General features: G+C 42.2%; 1 protein-coding gene across 1 annotated transcript in view; it reads right to left on the bottom strand.

Moving 5' to 3' along the window:
- The window catches only part of CNTNAP2 (contactin associated protein 2), a 2,991,056-nt gene that overhangs the window by 1,807,382 nt on the left and 1,166,429 nt on the right, over positions 1-17,245 (bottom strand). Inside the window, exon 11 of the mRNA XM_053715812.1 lies at positions 4,704-4,875. Coding sequence (XP_053571787.1) covers positions 4,704-4,875 — 172 coding nt within the window. The remainder of the gene's footprint in view (positions 1-4,703; positions 4,876-17,245) is intronic.

Genomic DNA, 17,245 nt, shown 5'->3' with positions numbered 1-17,245 from the left:
TTAAAACATTGGTAATGGATAATGATAAAATTGTGAGAAAAATACAAAATACAATATAATTGTTCTTCATCTTCAAGATGTAGGTGCTCTTAGGCTAACAAATATTAACCCAAGCAGTTACAGCATTTACCCAGAAAGAATATATAGCAAATTTAACTGCCGAACATGTTGTTTTGTTTTAGATAAATTAACTATTTGGATAAAATTTGATAGTTTGTCAGCCAAATCTCTACTCTGGAAATTAAAAGATATAATTATGTATTAACATAGGCAAAAACATTTTAGAATGGAAGAATATCTGTATATCTGCCAATCTATCTATCTATCTATCTATCTATCTATCTATCTATCTATCTATCTATCTATCTATGAATTCCAAACATAATCTCACCTGAACAACAAAATCCCCTTAGATAAACAGAAAGATATACAGATATAGCTAGCTAGAGAGATAGATAGCCAGAGAGATATATAGATAGCTAGAGAGATAAACAGTTTCATAGATGATAGCAAGAAAGTAGTAAATGTACTGCCTGTATAAGAGTGTAAGGCCTAGATTTAGAGTTGGGCGGTAGCCGTCAAAACCAGCGTTAGAGGCTCCTAACGCTGGTTTTTACCGCCCTCTGGTATTTGGAGCCAGTCATTAAAGTGTCTAACGCTCACTTTCCAGCCGCGACTTTTCCATACCGCAGATCCCCTTACGTCAATTGCGTATCCTATCTTTTCAATGGGATCTTTCTAACGCTGGTATTTAGAGTTGTGGCTGAAGTGAGCGTTAGAAATCTAATGACAAAACTCCAGCCGCAGAAAAAAGTCAGTAGTTAAGAGCTTTCTGGGCTAACGCCGGTTCATAAAGCTCTTAACTACTGTGCTCTAAAGTACACTAACAGTCAATGTGTGTCGGCACCTATGTTAACTGGTGAAGTGCTTGTAAAATAGCGAGTAGATCTCTCACCCCTCTCCTGGTTTGGCAATGTCCAGCATCACTAAGCCTGACCTGTGGAAAAGCAGGAAAAACGACCCTCCGTATGTGCAAACCAGGTGCACATGAAGCTGGTCCGGCACTTGACGCTCTCACTGACCGCTCCGGTCTCCTCTACTCGATCCACCTACCATGGCGTGTGACGTCACTGGGCAAACTTCCGGTCCACGGAACTTCTTTCTCCTCGATAGTACTATGCGTCTCCCGGCAACAGCCAAAACCAGGATCGGTGTGCTTGAGAATAGCAGATGTAACACACTGGAAACTGGTGCAACCTCGGTTCCGCAGGATAAGAATGATCAAAGTTCAAATGAGGTGCACAAACAGCCAGTTATGAATACAAGTATTCTTTTCTTTATTTGCAAGTAAAATATTCGCTACCTGAATCAAGTTCAATCCGATTGGCTGATCCGATCAGCCAATCAGATTGAGCTCGCATTCTATTGGCTGATCGGAACAGCCAATAGAATGCAAGCTCAATCTGATTGGCTGATTGAATCAGCCAATCGGATTGAACTTGATTCTGATTGGCTGATTCCATCAACCAATTAGAATTTTCCTACCTTAATTCCGATTGGCTGATAGAATCCTATCAGCCAATCGGAATTCGAGGGACACCATCTTGGATGACGTCCCTTAAAGGAACCGTCATTCGTCGGGAAGTCGTCGGAAGAAGAAGATGGGTCCGCGGTGGAGGTCTTCAAGATGGAGCCGGTCGTCATCGGATGAAGATAGAAGATGCCGCTTGGAAGAAGATGGTTGCCGGTCCGGATCTACTCTTCTTCCCGGGATAGGATGAAGACTTTGGAGCCTCTTCTGGACTTCTTCAGCCGTCGCTTGATAGAAGACTTCAGCCGGATGATGGATGTCTAGCCCCCGCTTGGGCTTGGATGAAGATTTCGAAGCCTGGAACGATCGGTGATACCTGGCATGGTGAAGACAAGGTAGGAAGATCTTCAGGGGCTTAGTGTTAGGTTTATTTAAGGGGGGTGTGGGTTAGATTAGGGGTATGTGGGTGGTGGGTTGTAATGTTGGGGGGGGGTATTGTATGTTTTTTTTTACAGGCAAAAGAGCTGAATTCTTTGGGGCATGCCACGCAAAGGGCCCTTTTAAGGGCTGGTAAGGTAAAAGAGCTTTGAACTTTTGTAATTTAGAATAGGGTAGGGCATTTTTTTATTTTGGGGTCTTTGTTATTTTATTAGGGGGCTTAGAGTAGGTGTAATTAGTTTAAAATTGTTGTAATTTTTTTCTAATGTTTTTTAAAAAAAATTATTTTTTGTAACTTAGTTCTTTTTTATTTTTTGTACTTTAGTTAGTTTATTTAATTGTATTTATTTGTAGGAATTGTATTTAATTTATTTATTGATAGTGTGGTGTTAGGTTTAATTGTAGATAATTGTAGGTAGTTTATTTAATTAATTTATTGATAGTGTAGTGTTAGGTTTAATTGTAACTTAGGTTAGGATTTATTTTACAGGTAATTTTGTAATTATTTTAACTAGGTAGCTATTAAATAGTTATTAACTATTTAATAGCTATTGTACCTGGTTAAAATAAATACAAAGTTGCCTGTAAAATAAATATTAATCCTAAAATAGCTACAATATAATTATAATTTATATTGTAGCTATATTAGGGTTTATTTTACAGGTAAGTATTTAGATTTAAATAGGAATAATTTATTTAATAAGAGTTAATTTATTTCGTTAGATAAAAATTATATTTAACTTAGGGGGGTGTTAGTGTTAGGGTTAGACTTAGCTTTAGGGGTTAATACATTTATTATAGTAGCGGTGATCTCCGATCGGCAGATTAGGGGTTAATTATTATAGGTAGCTGGCGGCGACGTTGTGGGGGGCATATTAAGGGTTAATAAATATAATATAGGGGTCGGCGGTGTTAGGGGCAGCAGATTAGGGGTACATAACTATAATGTATGTTGCGGCGGTGTAGGGAGCGGCAGATTAGGGGTTAATAATAATATGCAGGGGTCAGCGATAGCGGGGGCGGCAGATTAGGGGTTAATAAGTATAAGGTTAGGGGTGTTTAGACTCGGGGTACATGTTAGAGTGTTAGGTGCAGACGTAGGAAGTGTTTCCCCATAGAAAACAATGGGGCTGCGTTAAGAGCTGAACGCTGCTTTTTTGCAGGTGTTAGGTTTTTTTTCAGCTCAAACAGCCCCATTGTTTTCTATGGGGATATCGTGCACGAGCACGTTTTTGAAGCTGGCCGCGTCCGTAAGCACCGCTGGTATCTAGAGTTGCAGTGGCGTTAAATTATGCTCTACGCTCCCTTTTTGGAGCCTAACGCACTGAAAACCCAGCCATTCTGTGAACTCTAAATACCAGCGGTATTTAAAAGGTGCGGGAGAAAAAAAGCACGTGTAGCTAACGCACCCCTTTGGCCACCAAACTCTAAATGTAGCTGTAAATTTGCTGTCCCCTCAAAATAACTCAATACACAGTCACTAATGTATGAACCGCTGGCAACAAAAATGAGTACACCCCTAAGTGGAAATGGCCAAATTGGGCCCAATTAGCCATTTTCCCTCCCAGGTGTCATGTGACTCATTAGTGTTACAAGGTCTCAGGTGTGAATAGGGAGCAGGTGTGTTAAATTTGGTGTTATCGCTCTCACTCTCTCATACTGATCACTGGAAGTTCAACATGGCACCTCATGGCAAAGGATCTGAAAAAAAGAATTGTTGCCCTACATAAAGATGGCCTAGGCTATAAGAAGATTGCCAAGACCCTGACACTTAGCTGCAGCATGGTGGGCAACACCATACAGCAGTTTCACAGGACAGGTTCCACTCATAACAGGCCTCGAAGTTAAGGGCACATGCTCAGCATCATATCCAGAGGTTGTTTTTGGGAAATAGACGTATGAGTGCTGCCAGCATTGCTGCAAAGGTTGAAGGGGTGAGGGGTCAGCCTGTCAGTGCTCAGACCATACGCCGCACACTGCATCAAATTGGTCTGCATGGCTGTCGTCCCAGAAGGAAGCCTCTTTGAAAGATGATGCACAAGAAATCCAGCAAACAGGTTGCTGAAGACAAACAGACTAAGGACATAGATTACTGGAACTATGTCATGTGGTCCGATGAGACCAAGATAAACTTATTTGGTTCAGATAGTGTCAAGCGTGTGTTGCAGCAACCAGGTGAGGAGTACAAAGACAAGTGTGTGGGTGGGAGTGTCATGGTCTGGGCCTGCATGAGTGCTGCCGGCACTGGGGAGCTACAGTTCATTGAGGAAACCATGAATGCCAATATGTACTGTAACTTACTGAAGAAGAGTATGATCCCCTCCCTATGGAGACTAGGACTCAGGGCAGTATTCTAAGATGATAACGACCTCAAACACACCTCCAAGACGACCACTGCCTTGCTAAAGAAGCTATGGGTAAAGGTGATGGACTCGCCAACATGTCTCCAGAGTAGACCTAAACCCTATTGAGCATCTGTGTGTTGAGTTATTTTGCGGGGACAGCAAATTTACACTGTTATATAGGCTGTACACTCACTACTTTACATTGTAGCAAAGTGTAATTTCTTCAGTGTAGTCACATGAAAAGATATAATAAAATATTTACAAAAATTTGAGGGGTGTACTCACTTTTGTGAGATACTGTATATATATATATATATATATATATATATATATATATATATATATATTGGGATGCATCTTTCTCTATATACATATCTTGTAAGTCGTACCTGTCTATAATGCCACACATGTCAATACTGACGTTTGCAAAACTCCCTTGCTCTCCTTGCTCTACAGCATGAAGATCAACCAACTGATCGTCCACGTGAATAAGCTGCATGCATCCCTGGAAGGAATGTTGAAGTAGGGAGTAAGCTGAGTTGTTTGACTGAGAGAAGAAACCTAAGTGAGAAAAAAAAAAACACAACAAAATATTGTCAGATGACAGTAACTTTATGACAGTAACTTCTTGTGATTAAACAGCTTATTCAACCGTCCTCATTTGTAAATTATGTTCCGTAAACAATTACAGTTTTAATTGACACACCTTTTGCCTTTTCCTTTATTAGAAGGAATCTGTGTTAATTGAAGTGCTTGGTGTGAAAACAGAATATGCTAATAATGTGCTGTTTTGTAACAAGTGTCTTTTGGTAAAACGTCACATGCTAAAGACTGGGATTAAAGTAACACATAAGTAAAATGGTTTGGGTTATATATTTTTCCAATTTGTATGCAGGTAATCCATTTGGCAATGGTTATTCACCAAGCTGTTTTCAGACACATTGTTAAGTAAAACTGTACATTACATTAGAATGCATTATGGCAAAACCTTTTGCTTGGTAAATTTTAATACTATATATTGCATCAATTTATGATAGAGAAAACATTTACTGTGTATGTATTAATGGCCTTTATATATAAGGGATAAAGCATCAACTATACACAGGAGGTTTATCCACAAGAGTACAAGGTTCCACCAACTTAGCACTAGATTACAGGTGGTGCGCTAAGGTTAGAGCGGGTCGTGATAAGCATTATTGTGATCACGCTAACTAGCACACATATTACAAGTTAAAAGAAAACAGTTGTGCGTGAGAGCAAAAAATTTTAACAGATTATCGTGCCTGTAGACTGAGCCTAAAGTTTAAGTGTTAAAAAAAAATATTTTTTCACCAAACACATTAAAAACACATTAAAATAAACAATTACACTCATATAAACAATTTTTGATAAAAATATTTAAAATAAATATTAATACTTTTTTTTTAAAAAAGTGATATGGTATATGGCAAGGTATTTGACTGAAAAGGGCTATAATGTGTGTATATATATATGTATATATATATATATATATATATATATATATATATATATATATAGAGAGAGAGAGAGAGAGAGAGAGAGAGAGAGAGAGAGAGAGATGTAGAGATGTATGTATCTCTATGTTAAAGCCATTTGCCTACCTTTTTTCCCCTAACACCTTTTTTGTGCATTCTTTTAAAATAATTTTTATAAGATAGTGTTATTGTAAGTGTAACTGTACCTTTTTATGTATTTGTGATGTGTTTTGTTCCACTTTTTTGTTTTGCAAAATAGTTAACCAGAGCTAAGTGGATGCGGTAATCACTCTATCGTAAATCGCGATTGTGCTCACCTTTTTGCCTTTACTTTTAACTTGCAATACTAGCACTAAACCAGACTCGTGCAAACACCCACAATGAACCCCTTTTCGCTTGCACGTAGCTGTTAGCGCAACACTCGTAATCCAGCCTAAAATGTTTATATATCATTAAAACAAATTGCATTTTATTTATTTTGCCTGATTTACCTATGCGGTCTAAAGACCGCTGCTCAATAACTTGTCCGCCTGCTCTGAAATTGACACCCCCTGCTAGCGTCCGACTGGCCACGAATCAGGGGCGGCATTGTACCAGCAGTTCGCAAGAACTGCTGGTGCAATGATAAATGGCGACAGCGTATGCTGTCAGCATTTATCGATGGGCAGCAATGTGCGGTGTACATGATACATTACTTTGCATCATGTCAGCTCGCACATTGTTAAATATGCCCCTATGTCTTAAGATTTTAGACTTTCTACCCCTCATTGAGAGGCTGGAGTGCATTTCATGGAATGCAGAATCCTGGCACTGCTACATCCTGCACAGTGAATGTCCGATATTTACTGAAAATTTTTTATACCTGTCCCGAACTGTTCACAGAAAAAGAAGATAAAACATATTAAAGATGCTTTTCAAAGGGTGTAACAAATACAAGAAGGTAGCACTCTCATGGAAAGGAAAAAACTTTATTAGAGCAACGTTTCGGGGCTTCCTGCCCCTTTCTCAAAGGGTGTGTCATATGTCTGCAAAACTAGGCATATTTGTTTAATAAAAAAACAGTTTTAAATGCTATAAAAAAACATTTAACCCCTTAACGAATGACGTACCCTGTATGTCCGTAGTCGTTAAGGGTTTAACTAGCACAGCTTCGCCGACAGTGCCCAAGCTGTGCTAGTACTGCATGCGTGAATTAAGGAGGCAAGAAGATATAGCACAGTCTTGCTGACATCAGCAACACCTGCGCTATGTCCAGTGGATATTTGAGGGTACGTCAGTGATTGTTAAGTGGTTAGTTTTTTATGCAGCTACTTTGTAATACAGTAAACAATTCCTGTTCCATAAATAAAAAATAAAAAGACTAACATTTCTTTAATACAACTTTTCTAAAGTATGTGAAATAGCCCTCTTGAAGAGAAATCTCAGATAGTTCTAAAGACATCTGACTGACTCATAGAGCCCAAATCCATTCAAGTAACCTATGCCACAAATTCTATGATTTGCTAGTAGAAATACTCACAAAGCGCTAACTCAAATTCCATGAACCTTATCTACCAAGCAAAGTACTAAAAAAGTCTTACACCTGCAATAAAGCAGCGTAAAACTCAGTAACTCAGCCCCATTGATTCCTATGGGGAAATAAAATTTATGTTTACACCTAACACCCTAACATGAACCCCGAGTCTAAACACCCCTAATCTTACACTTATTGACCCCTAATCTGCCTCCCCTGACATCGCCAACACCTAAATTATATTTATTAACCCCTAATCTGCCGCTCCGGACACCGGCGCCACCTACATTATACTTATGAACCCCTAATCTGCTGCCCCTAACATCGCTGCCACCTACATTATATTTATTAACCCCTAATCTGATGCCCCCAATGTTGCCGCCACCTATCTACACTTATTAACCCCTAATCTGCCACCCCCAACGTCGCCGCCACTATAATAAACATATATACCCCTAAACCGCCGCACTCCCGCCTCGCAAACAATAGTTAAATATTATTAACGCCTAATCTGCCGTCCCTAACATCGCCGCCACCTACCTACATTTATTAACCCCTAATCTGTCGCCCCCAATGTCGCCGCCACTATACTAAATTTATTAACCCCTAAACCTAACCCTAACACCCCCTAACTTAAATATAATTACAATAAATCTAAATAAAATATATATAATTAACTAAATTATTCCTATTTAAAACTAAATACTTACCTACAGTATAAAATAAACCCTAAGCTAGCTACAATATAACTAATAATTACATTGTATCTATCTTAGGGTTTATTTTTATTTTACAGGTAAGTTTGTATTTATTTTAACTAGGTAGAATAGTTATCAAATAGTTATTAACTATTTAATAACTACCTAGCTAAAATAAATACAAAAGTACCTGTAAAATAAAACCTAACCTAAGTTACAATAACACCTAACACTACACTATAATTAAATAAATTAAATACAATTACCTAAATTAAATTAAATTAGCTAAAGCACAAAAAAAAACACTAAATTGCAGAAAATAATAAACAAATTACAAGATATTTAAACTAATTACACCTAATCTAATAGCCCTATCAAAATAAAAAAAAAGTCCCCCCAAAATAAAAAAACCCCTAGCCTAAACTAAACTACCAATAGCCCTTAAAAGGGCCTTTTGCGGGGCATTGCCCCAAAGTAATCAGCTCTTTTACCTGTAAAAAAAAATACAAACAACCCCCCCAACAGTAAAACCCACCACCCACACAACCAACCCCCCAAATAAAATACTATCTAAAAAAACCTAAGCTCCCCATTGCCCTGAAAAGGGCATTTGGATGGGCATTGCCCTTAAAAGGGCATTTAGCTCTACTGCGGCCCAAAGCCCTAACCTAAAAATAAAACCCACCCAATACACCCTTAAAAAAACCTAACACTAACCCCCTGAAGATCGACTTACTGTTCTGAAGACCGGACATCCATCCTCAAGGAAGCGGCAAAAGTCTTCATCCAACCGGGCCGAAGTCCTCAACGAAGCCGGGAGAAGTCTTCATCCAAGCCGGGTGAAGTGGTCCTCCAGACGGGCAGAAATCTTCATCCAGACGGCATCTTCGACGCAGAGCGGTTCCATCTTCAAGACATCCGGTGTGGAGCCTCCTCTTCAAACGACGGCTTCTTACTGAATGACGGTTCCTTTAAGTGACATCATCCAAGATGGCATCCCTTAGATTCTCATTGGCTGATAGAATTCTATCAGCCAATCGGAATTAAGGTAGAAAAAATCCTATTGGCTGATGCAATCAGCCAATAGGATTGAAGTTCAATCATATTGGCTGATCCAATCAGCCAATAGTATTGAGCTTGCATTCTATTGGCTGTTCCAATCAGCCAATAGAATGCAAACTCAATCCTATTGGCTTGCATACGAAGAGAGAAGCGTTCTACCAGGAACGAACAACAGCTCAGTGGCTTGTTCTATGGCGATTTACCACCCGGAAGCAGCCTCTTTTAGACCAGTGTGCTTTTCACAGAAGAAAACTTTCCTGAAGTATATCAGTCTGATCCCGCCAAGTAAGGTCAGTCCAGCCCCGAAATACCAGGCAATTCTCCTCTGAACAAGGAACATGACAACCCCAGACGATCGTTTTGGCCTCCTATGGGCCTCGTCAGTGAGGTGCAGCCACATTCCTCTAAGCACACTGGGCAAGGAGTCCACGTCTGGTTTCCCCCATCACCCATAGGGAGACTTCCCCAGGGTCATAATAATTTGCATACGAAGAGAGAAGCGCTCTACCAGGAACGAACAACAGCTCAGTGGCTTGTTCTATGGCGATTTACCACCCGGAAGCAGCCTCTTTTAGACCAGTGTGCTTTTCACAGAAGAAAACTTTCCTGAAGTATATCAGTCTGATCCCGCCAAGTAAGGTCAGTCCAGCCCCGAAATACCAGGCAATTCTCCTCTGAACAAGGAACATGACAACCCCAGACGATCGTTTCGGCCTCCTATGGGCCTCGTCAGTGAGGTGCAGCCACATTCCTCTAAGCACACTGGGCAAGGAGTCCACGTCTGGTTTCCCCCATCACCCATAGGGAGACTTCCCCAGGGTCATAATAATTTGCATACGAAGAGAGAAGCGCTCTACCAGGAACGAACAACAGCTCAGTGGCTTGTTCTATGGCGATTTACCACCCGGAAGCAGCCTCTTTTAGACCAGTGTGCTTTTCACAGAAGAAAACTTTCCTGAAGTATATCAGTCTGATCCCGCCAAGTAAGGTCAGTCCAGCCCCGAAATACCAGGCAATTCTCCTCTGAACAAGGAACATGACAACCCCAGACGATCGTTTCGGCCTCCTATGGGCCTCGTCAGTGAGGTGCAGCCACATTCCTCTAAGCACACTGGGCAAGGAGTCCACGTCTGGTTTCCCCCATCACCCATAGGGAGACTTCCCCAGGGTCATAATAATTTGCATACGAAGAGAGAAGCGCTCTACCAGGAACGAACAACAGCTCAGTGGCTTGTTCTATGGCGATTTACCACCCGGAAGCAGCCTCTTTTAGACCAGTGTGCTTTTCACAGAAGAAAACTTTCCTGAAGTATATCAGTCTGATCCCGCCAAGTAAGGTCAGTCCAGCCCCGAAATACCAGGCAATTCTCCTCTGAACAAGGAACATGACAACCCCAGACGATCGTTTCGGCCTCCTATGGGCCTCGTCAGTGAGGTGCAGCCACATTCCTCTAAGCACACTGGGCAAGGAGTCCACGTCTGGTTTCCCCCATCACCCATAGGGAGACTTCCCCAGGGTCATAATAATTTGCATACGAAGAGAGAAGCGCTCTACCAGGAACGAACAACAGCTCAGTGGCTTGTTCTATGGCGATTTACGACCCGGAAGCAGCCTCTTTTAGACCAGTGTGCTTTTCACAGAAGAAAACTTTCCTGAAGTATATCAGTCTGATCCCGCCAAGTAAGGTCAGTCCAGCCCCGAAATACCAGGCAATTCTCCTCTGAACAAGGAACATGACAACCCCAGACGATCGTTTCGGCCTCCTATGGGCCTCGTCAGTGAGGTGCAGCCACATTCCTCTAAGCACACTGGGCAAGGAGTCCACGTCTGGTTTCCCCCATCACCCATAGGGAGACTTCCCCAGGGTCATAATAATTTGCATACGAAGAGAGAAGCGCTCTACCAGGAACGAACAACAGCTCAGTGGCTTGTTCTATGGCGATTTACCACCCGGAAGCAGCCTCTTTTAGACCAGTGTGCTTTTCACAGAAGAAAACTTTCCTGAAGTATATCAGTCTGATCCCGCCAAGTAAGGTCAGTCCAGCCCCGAAATACCAGGCAATTCTCCTCTGAACAAGGAACATGACAACCCCAGACGATCGTTTCGGCCTCCTATGGGCCTCGTCAGTGAGGTGCAGCCACATTCCTCTAAGCACACTGGGCAAGGAGTCCACGTCTGGTTTCCCCCATCACCCATAGGGAGACTTCCCCAGGGTCATAATAATTTGCATACGAAGAGAGAAGCGCTCTACCAGGAACGAACAACAGCTCAGTGGCTTGTTCTATGGCGATTTACCACCCGGAAGCAGCCTCTTTTAGACCAGTGTGCTTTTCACAGAAGAAAACTTTCCTGAAGTATATCAGTCTGATCCCGCCAAGTAAGGTCAGTCCAGCCCCGAAATACCAGGCAATTCTCCTCTGAACAAGGAACATGACAACCCCAGACGATCGTTTCGGCCTCCTATGGGCCTCGTCAGTGAGGTGCAGCCACATTCCTCTAAGCACACTGGGCAAGGAGTCCACGTCTGGTTTCCCCCATCACCCATAGGGAGACTTCCCCAGGGTCATAATAATTTGCATACGAAGAGAGAAGCGCTCTACCAGGAACGAACAACAGCTCAGTGGCTTGTTCTATGGCGATTTACCACCCGGAAGCAGCCTCTTTTAGACCAGTGTGCTTTTCACAGAAGAAAACTTTCCTGAAGTATATCAGTCTGATCCCGCCAAGTAAGGTCAGTCCAGCCCCGAAATACCAGGCAATTCTCCTCTGAACAAGGAACATGACAACCCCAGACGATCGTTTCGGCCTCCTATGGGCCTCGTCAGTGAGGTGCAGCCACATTCCTCTAAGCACACTGGGCAAGGAGTCCACGTCTGGTTTCCCCCATCACCCATAGGGAGACTTCCCCAGGGTCATAATAATTTGCATACGAAGAGAGAAGCGCTCTACCAGGAACGAACAACAGCTCAGTGGCTTGTTCTATGGCGATTTACCACCCGGAAGCAGCCTCTTTTAGACCAGTGTGCTTTTCACAGAAGAAAACTTTCCTGAAGTATATCAGTCTGATCCCGCCAAGTAAGGTCAGTCCAGCCCCGAAATACCAGGCAATTCTCCTCTGAACAAGGAACATGACAACCCCAGACGATCGTTTTGGCCTCCTATGGGCCTCGTCAGTGAGGTGCAGCCACATTCCTCTAAGCACACTGGGCAAGGAGTCCACGTCTGGTTTCCCCCATCACCCATAGGGAGACTTCCCCAGGGTCATAATAATTTGCATACGAAGAGAGAAGCGCTCTACCAGGAACGAACAACAGCTCAGTGGCTTGTTCTATGGCGATTTACCACCCGGAAGCAGCCTCTTTTAGACCAGTGTGCTTTTCACAGAAGAAAACTTTCCTGAAGTATATCAGTCTGATCCCGCCAAGTAAGGTCAGTCCAGCCCCGAAATACCAGGCAATTCTCCTCTGAACAAGGAACATGACAACCCCAAACGATCGTTTTGGCCTCCTATGGGCCTCGTCAGTGAGGTGCAGCCACATTCCTCTAAGCACACTGGGCAAAGAGTCCACGTCTGGTTTCCCCCATCACCCATAGGGAGACTTCCCCAGGGTCATAATAATTTGCATACGAAGAGAGAAGCGCTCTACCAGGAACGAACAACAGCTCAGTGGCTTGTTCTATGGCGATTTACCACCCGGAAGCAGCCTCTTTTAGACCAGTGTGCTTTTCACAGAAGAAAACTTTCCTGAAGTATATCAGTCTGATCCCGCCAAGTAAGGTCAGTCCAGCCCCGAAATACCAGGCAATTCTCCTCTGAACAAGGAACATGACAACCCCAGACGATCGTTTCGGCCTCCTATGGGCCTCGTCAGTGAGGTGCAGCCACATTCCTCTAAGCACACTGGGCAAGGAGTCCACGTCTGGTTTCCCCCATCACCCATAGGGAGACTTCCCCAGGGTCATAATAATTTGCATACGAAGAGAGAAGCGCTCTACCAGGAACGAACAACAGCTCAGTGGCTTGTTCTATGGCGATTTACCACCCGGAAGCAGCCTCTTTTAGACCAGTGTGCTTTTCACAGAAGAAAACTTTCCTGAAGTATATCAGTCTGATCCCGCCAAGTAAGGTCAGTCCAGCCCCGAAATACCAGGCAATTCTCCTCTGAACAAGGAACATGACAACCCCAGACGATCGTTTCGGCCTCCTATGGGCCTCGTCAGTGAGGTGCAGCCACATTCCTCTAAGCACACTGGGCAAGGAGTCCACGTCTGGTTTCCCCCATCACCCATAGGGAGACTTCCCCAGGGTCATAATAATTTGCATACGAAGAGAGAAGCGCTCTACCAGGAACGAACAACAGCTCAGTGGCTTGTTCTATGGCGATTTACCACCCGGAAGCAGCCTCTTTTAGACCAGTGTGCTTTTCACAGAAGAAAACTTTCCTGAAGTATATCAGTCTGATCCCGCCAAGTAAGGTCAGTCCAGCCCCGAAATACCAGGCAATTCTCCTCTGAACAAGGAACATGACAACCCCAGACGATCGTTTCGGCCTCCTATGGGCCTCGTCAGTGAGGTGCAGCCACATTCCTCTAAGCACACTGGGCAAGGAGTCCACGTCTGGTTTCCCCCATCACCCATAGGGAGACTTCCCCAGGGTCATAATAATTTGCATACGAAGAGAGAAGCGCTCTACCAGGAACGAACAACAGCTCAGTGGCTTGTTCTATGGCGATTTACCACCCGGAAGCAGCCTCTTTTAGACCAGTGTGCTTTTCACAGAAGAAAACTTTCCTGAAGTATATCAGTCTGATCCCGCCAAGTAAGGTCAGTCCAGCCCCGAAATACCAGGCAATTCTCCTCTGAACAAGGAACATGACAACCCCAGACGATCGTTTCGGCCTCCTATGGGCCTCGTCAGTGAGGTGCAGCCACATTCCTCTAAGCACACTGGGCAAGGAGTCCACATCTGGTTTCCCCCATCACCCATAGGGAGACTTCCCCAGGGTCATAATAATTTGCATACGAAGAGAGAAGCGCTCTACCAGGAACGAACAACAGCTCAGTGGCTTGTTCTATGGCGATTTACCACCCGGAAGCAGCCTCTTTTAGACCAGTGTGCTTTTCACAGAAGAAAACTTTCCTGAAGTATATCAGTCTGATCCCGCCAAGTAAGGTCAGTCCAGCCCCGAAATACCAGGCAATTCTCCTCTGAACAAGGAACATGACAACCCCAGACGATCGTTTCGGCCTCCTATGGGCCTCGTCAGTGAGGTGCAGCCACATTCCTCTAAGCACACTGGGCAAGGAGTCCACGTCTGGTTTCCCCCATCACCCATAGGGAGACTTCCCCAGGGTCATAATAATTTGCATACGAAGAGAGAAGCGCTCTACCAGGAACGAACAACAGCTCAGTGGCTTGTTCTATGGCGATTTACCACCCGGAAGCAGCCTCTTTTAGACCAGTGTGCTTTTCACAGAAGAAAACTTTCCTGAAGTATATCAGTCTGATCCCGCCAAGTAAGGTCAGTCCAGCCCCGAAATACCAGGCAATTCTCCTCTACCAGGCAATTCTCATCAGCCAATAGGATTTTTTCTACCTTAATTCCTATTGGCTGATAGAATTCTATCAGCCAATCGGAATCTAATGGACACCATCTTGGATGACTTCACTTAAAGGAACGGTCATTCAGTAAGAAGCCGTAGTTTGAAGAGGATGCTTGAAGATGGCGCCGCTCCACGTCGGATGGATGAAGATATAAGATGCCGTCTGGATGAAGACTTCTGCCCGTCTGGAGGACCACTTCACCCGGCTTGGATGAAGACTTCTCTCGGCTTCGTTGAGGACTTCGGCCCGGTTGGATGAAGACTTCTGCCGCTTCCTTGAGGATGGATGTCTGGTCTTCAGAACAGTAAGTCGATCTTCAGGGGGTTAGTGTTAGGTTTTTTTAAGGGTGTATTGGGTGGGTTTTATTTTTTAGATTAGGGTTTGGGCCCCAAAAGAGCTAACTGCCCTTTTAAGGGCAATGTCCATCCAAATGCCCTTTTCAGGGCAATGGGGAGCTTAGATTTTTTTAGATAGTATTTTATTTGGGGGGTTAGTTGTGTGGGTGGTGGGTTTTACTGTTGGGGGGGTTGTTTGTATTTTTTTTTACAGGTAAAACAGCAGTTTAGTTTAGGCTAGGGTTTTTTTTATTTGGGGGGGGGCTTTTTTATTTTGATAGGGCTATTAGATTAGGTGTAATTAGTTTAAATATCTTGTAATTTGTTTATTATTTTCTGTAATTTAGTGTTGTTTTATTTGTACTTTAGCTAATTTAATTTAATTTAGGTAATTGTATTTAATTTAGTTTATTTAAATATAGTGTAGTGTTAGGTGTTATTGTAACTTAGGTTAGGATTTATTTTACATGTACTTTTGTATTTATTTTAGCTAGGTAGTTATTAAATAGTTAATAACTATTTAATAACTATTCTACCTAGTTAAAATAAATACAAACTTGCCTGTAGAATAAAAATAAACCCTAAGCTAGATACCATGTAATTATTAGTTATATTGTAGCTATCTTAGGGTTTATTTTATAGGTAAGTATTTAGTTTTAAATAGGAATAATTTAGTTAATTATAGTAATTTTATTTAGATTTATTGTAATTATATTTAAGCTAGGGGGTGTTAGGGTTAGGTTTAGGGGTTAATAAATTTAGTATAGTGGCGGCGACGTTGGGGGCGGCAGATTAGTGGTTAATAAATGTAGGTAGGTGGCGGCGATGTTAGGGACTGTAGATTAGGGGTTAATAATATTTAACTAGTGTTTGCGAGGCGGGAGTGCAGCGGTTTAGGGGTTAATATGTTTATTATAGTTGCGGCGACGTTGGGGGCGGCAGATTAGGGGTTAATAAATATAATATAGGTGTTGGCGATGTCTGGGGCGGCAGATTAGGGGTTAATAATATTTAACTAATGTTTGCAAAGCAGGAGAGCGGCGGTTTAGGGGTTAATATGTTTATTATAGTTGCGGCGATGTCCGGAGCGGCAGATTAGGGGTTACAAATTTTATTTTAGTGTTTGCGATGCGGGAGGGCCTCGGTTTAGGGGTTAATAGGTAGTTTATGGGTGTTAGTGTACTTTTTAGCACTTTAGTTATGAGTTTTATGTTATGGCGTTGTACCATAAAACTCATAACTACTGACTTTTAAATGCGTTAGGACTCTTGACGGGGTAGGGTGTACCGCTGACTTTTTGGCCTCCCAGGACAGACGTAATACCGGCGCTATGGAAGTCCCCTAGAAAAAAGACTTTATGAAGTTTACGTAAGTCGTTTTGCGGTAAGGCCAAAAAAGTGTGCGGTGACCCTAAACCTTCAAGACTCGTAATACCAGCGGGCGTAAAAAAGCAGGACCTGTTAACGCTGCTTTTTTACCCTAACGCACAACTCGTAATCTAGCCGTGTGTTTGTACAGTAATATTTGACATTCCAATATATCTGTATATATCTATACCTATATATAATCATGTATATATATATATATATATATATATATATATATATATATAGTGTGTATATATATATATATATATATATATATATATATATATATATATGGGTTGAAAAAGTTGCCCAAGAGCTAGTGGTCCCATAAAATTTCTTAGTGGTCACACTTTTTCAATTCCAAATTTTCATGATGTCATACGTAAACTTGTATTACGCTGTTATACACTTCTAATATACATTTGTATTAAAGGAACATAATACTCATATGCTAAATAACTTGAAACTGATGCAGTATAACTGTAAAAGGCTGACAGGAAAATATCACCTGAGCATCTCTATGTAAAAAAGGAAGATATTTTACCTCACAATTTCCTCCGCTCAGCAGAGTAAGGTCTGTGTAAAAAAATATACTCAGCTGCTGCCCAGCTGCAGGTAAAAAAAATAAATGAAGAAATGAACAGCAGTCAATCAGCATCAGCAGTGCTGATGTCATGAACTATTTTACTGTGATCTCATGAGATTTCACTTAAAGGGATACTGCACCCAAATTTTTTCTTTCATGATTCAGATAGAGCATGCAATTTTAAGCAACTTTCTAATTTAGTTCTATTATCAATTTTTCTTCATTCTCGTGCTATCTTTATTTTAAAAAGAAGGTATCTATGCTAA

This window comes from Bombina bombina, chromosome 5 (assembly GCF_027579735.1).
Source record: "Bombina bombina isolate aBomBom1 chromosome 5, aBomBom1.pri, whole genome shotgun sequence".
Taxonomy (NCBI): Eukaryota; Metazoa; Chordata; class Amphibia; order Anura; family Bombinatoridae; genus Bombina; species Bombina bombina.
Note: the sequence above shows the minus strand (reverse complement) of the source record. Positions and strands in the feature narration are given on the sequence as shown.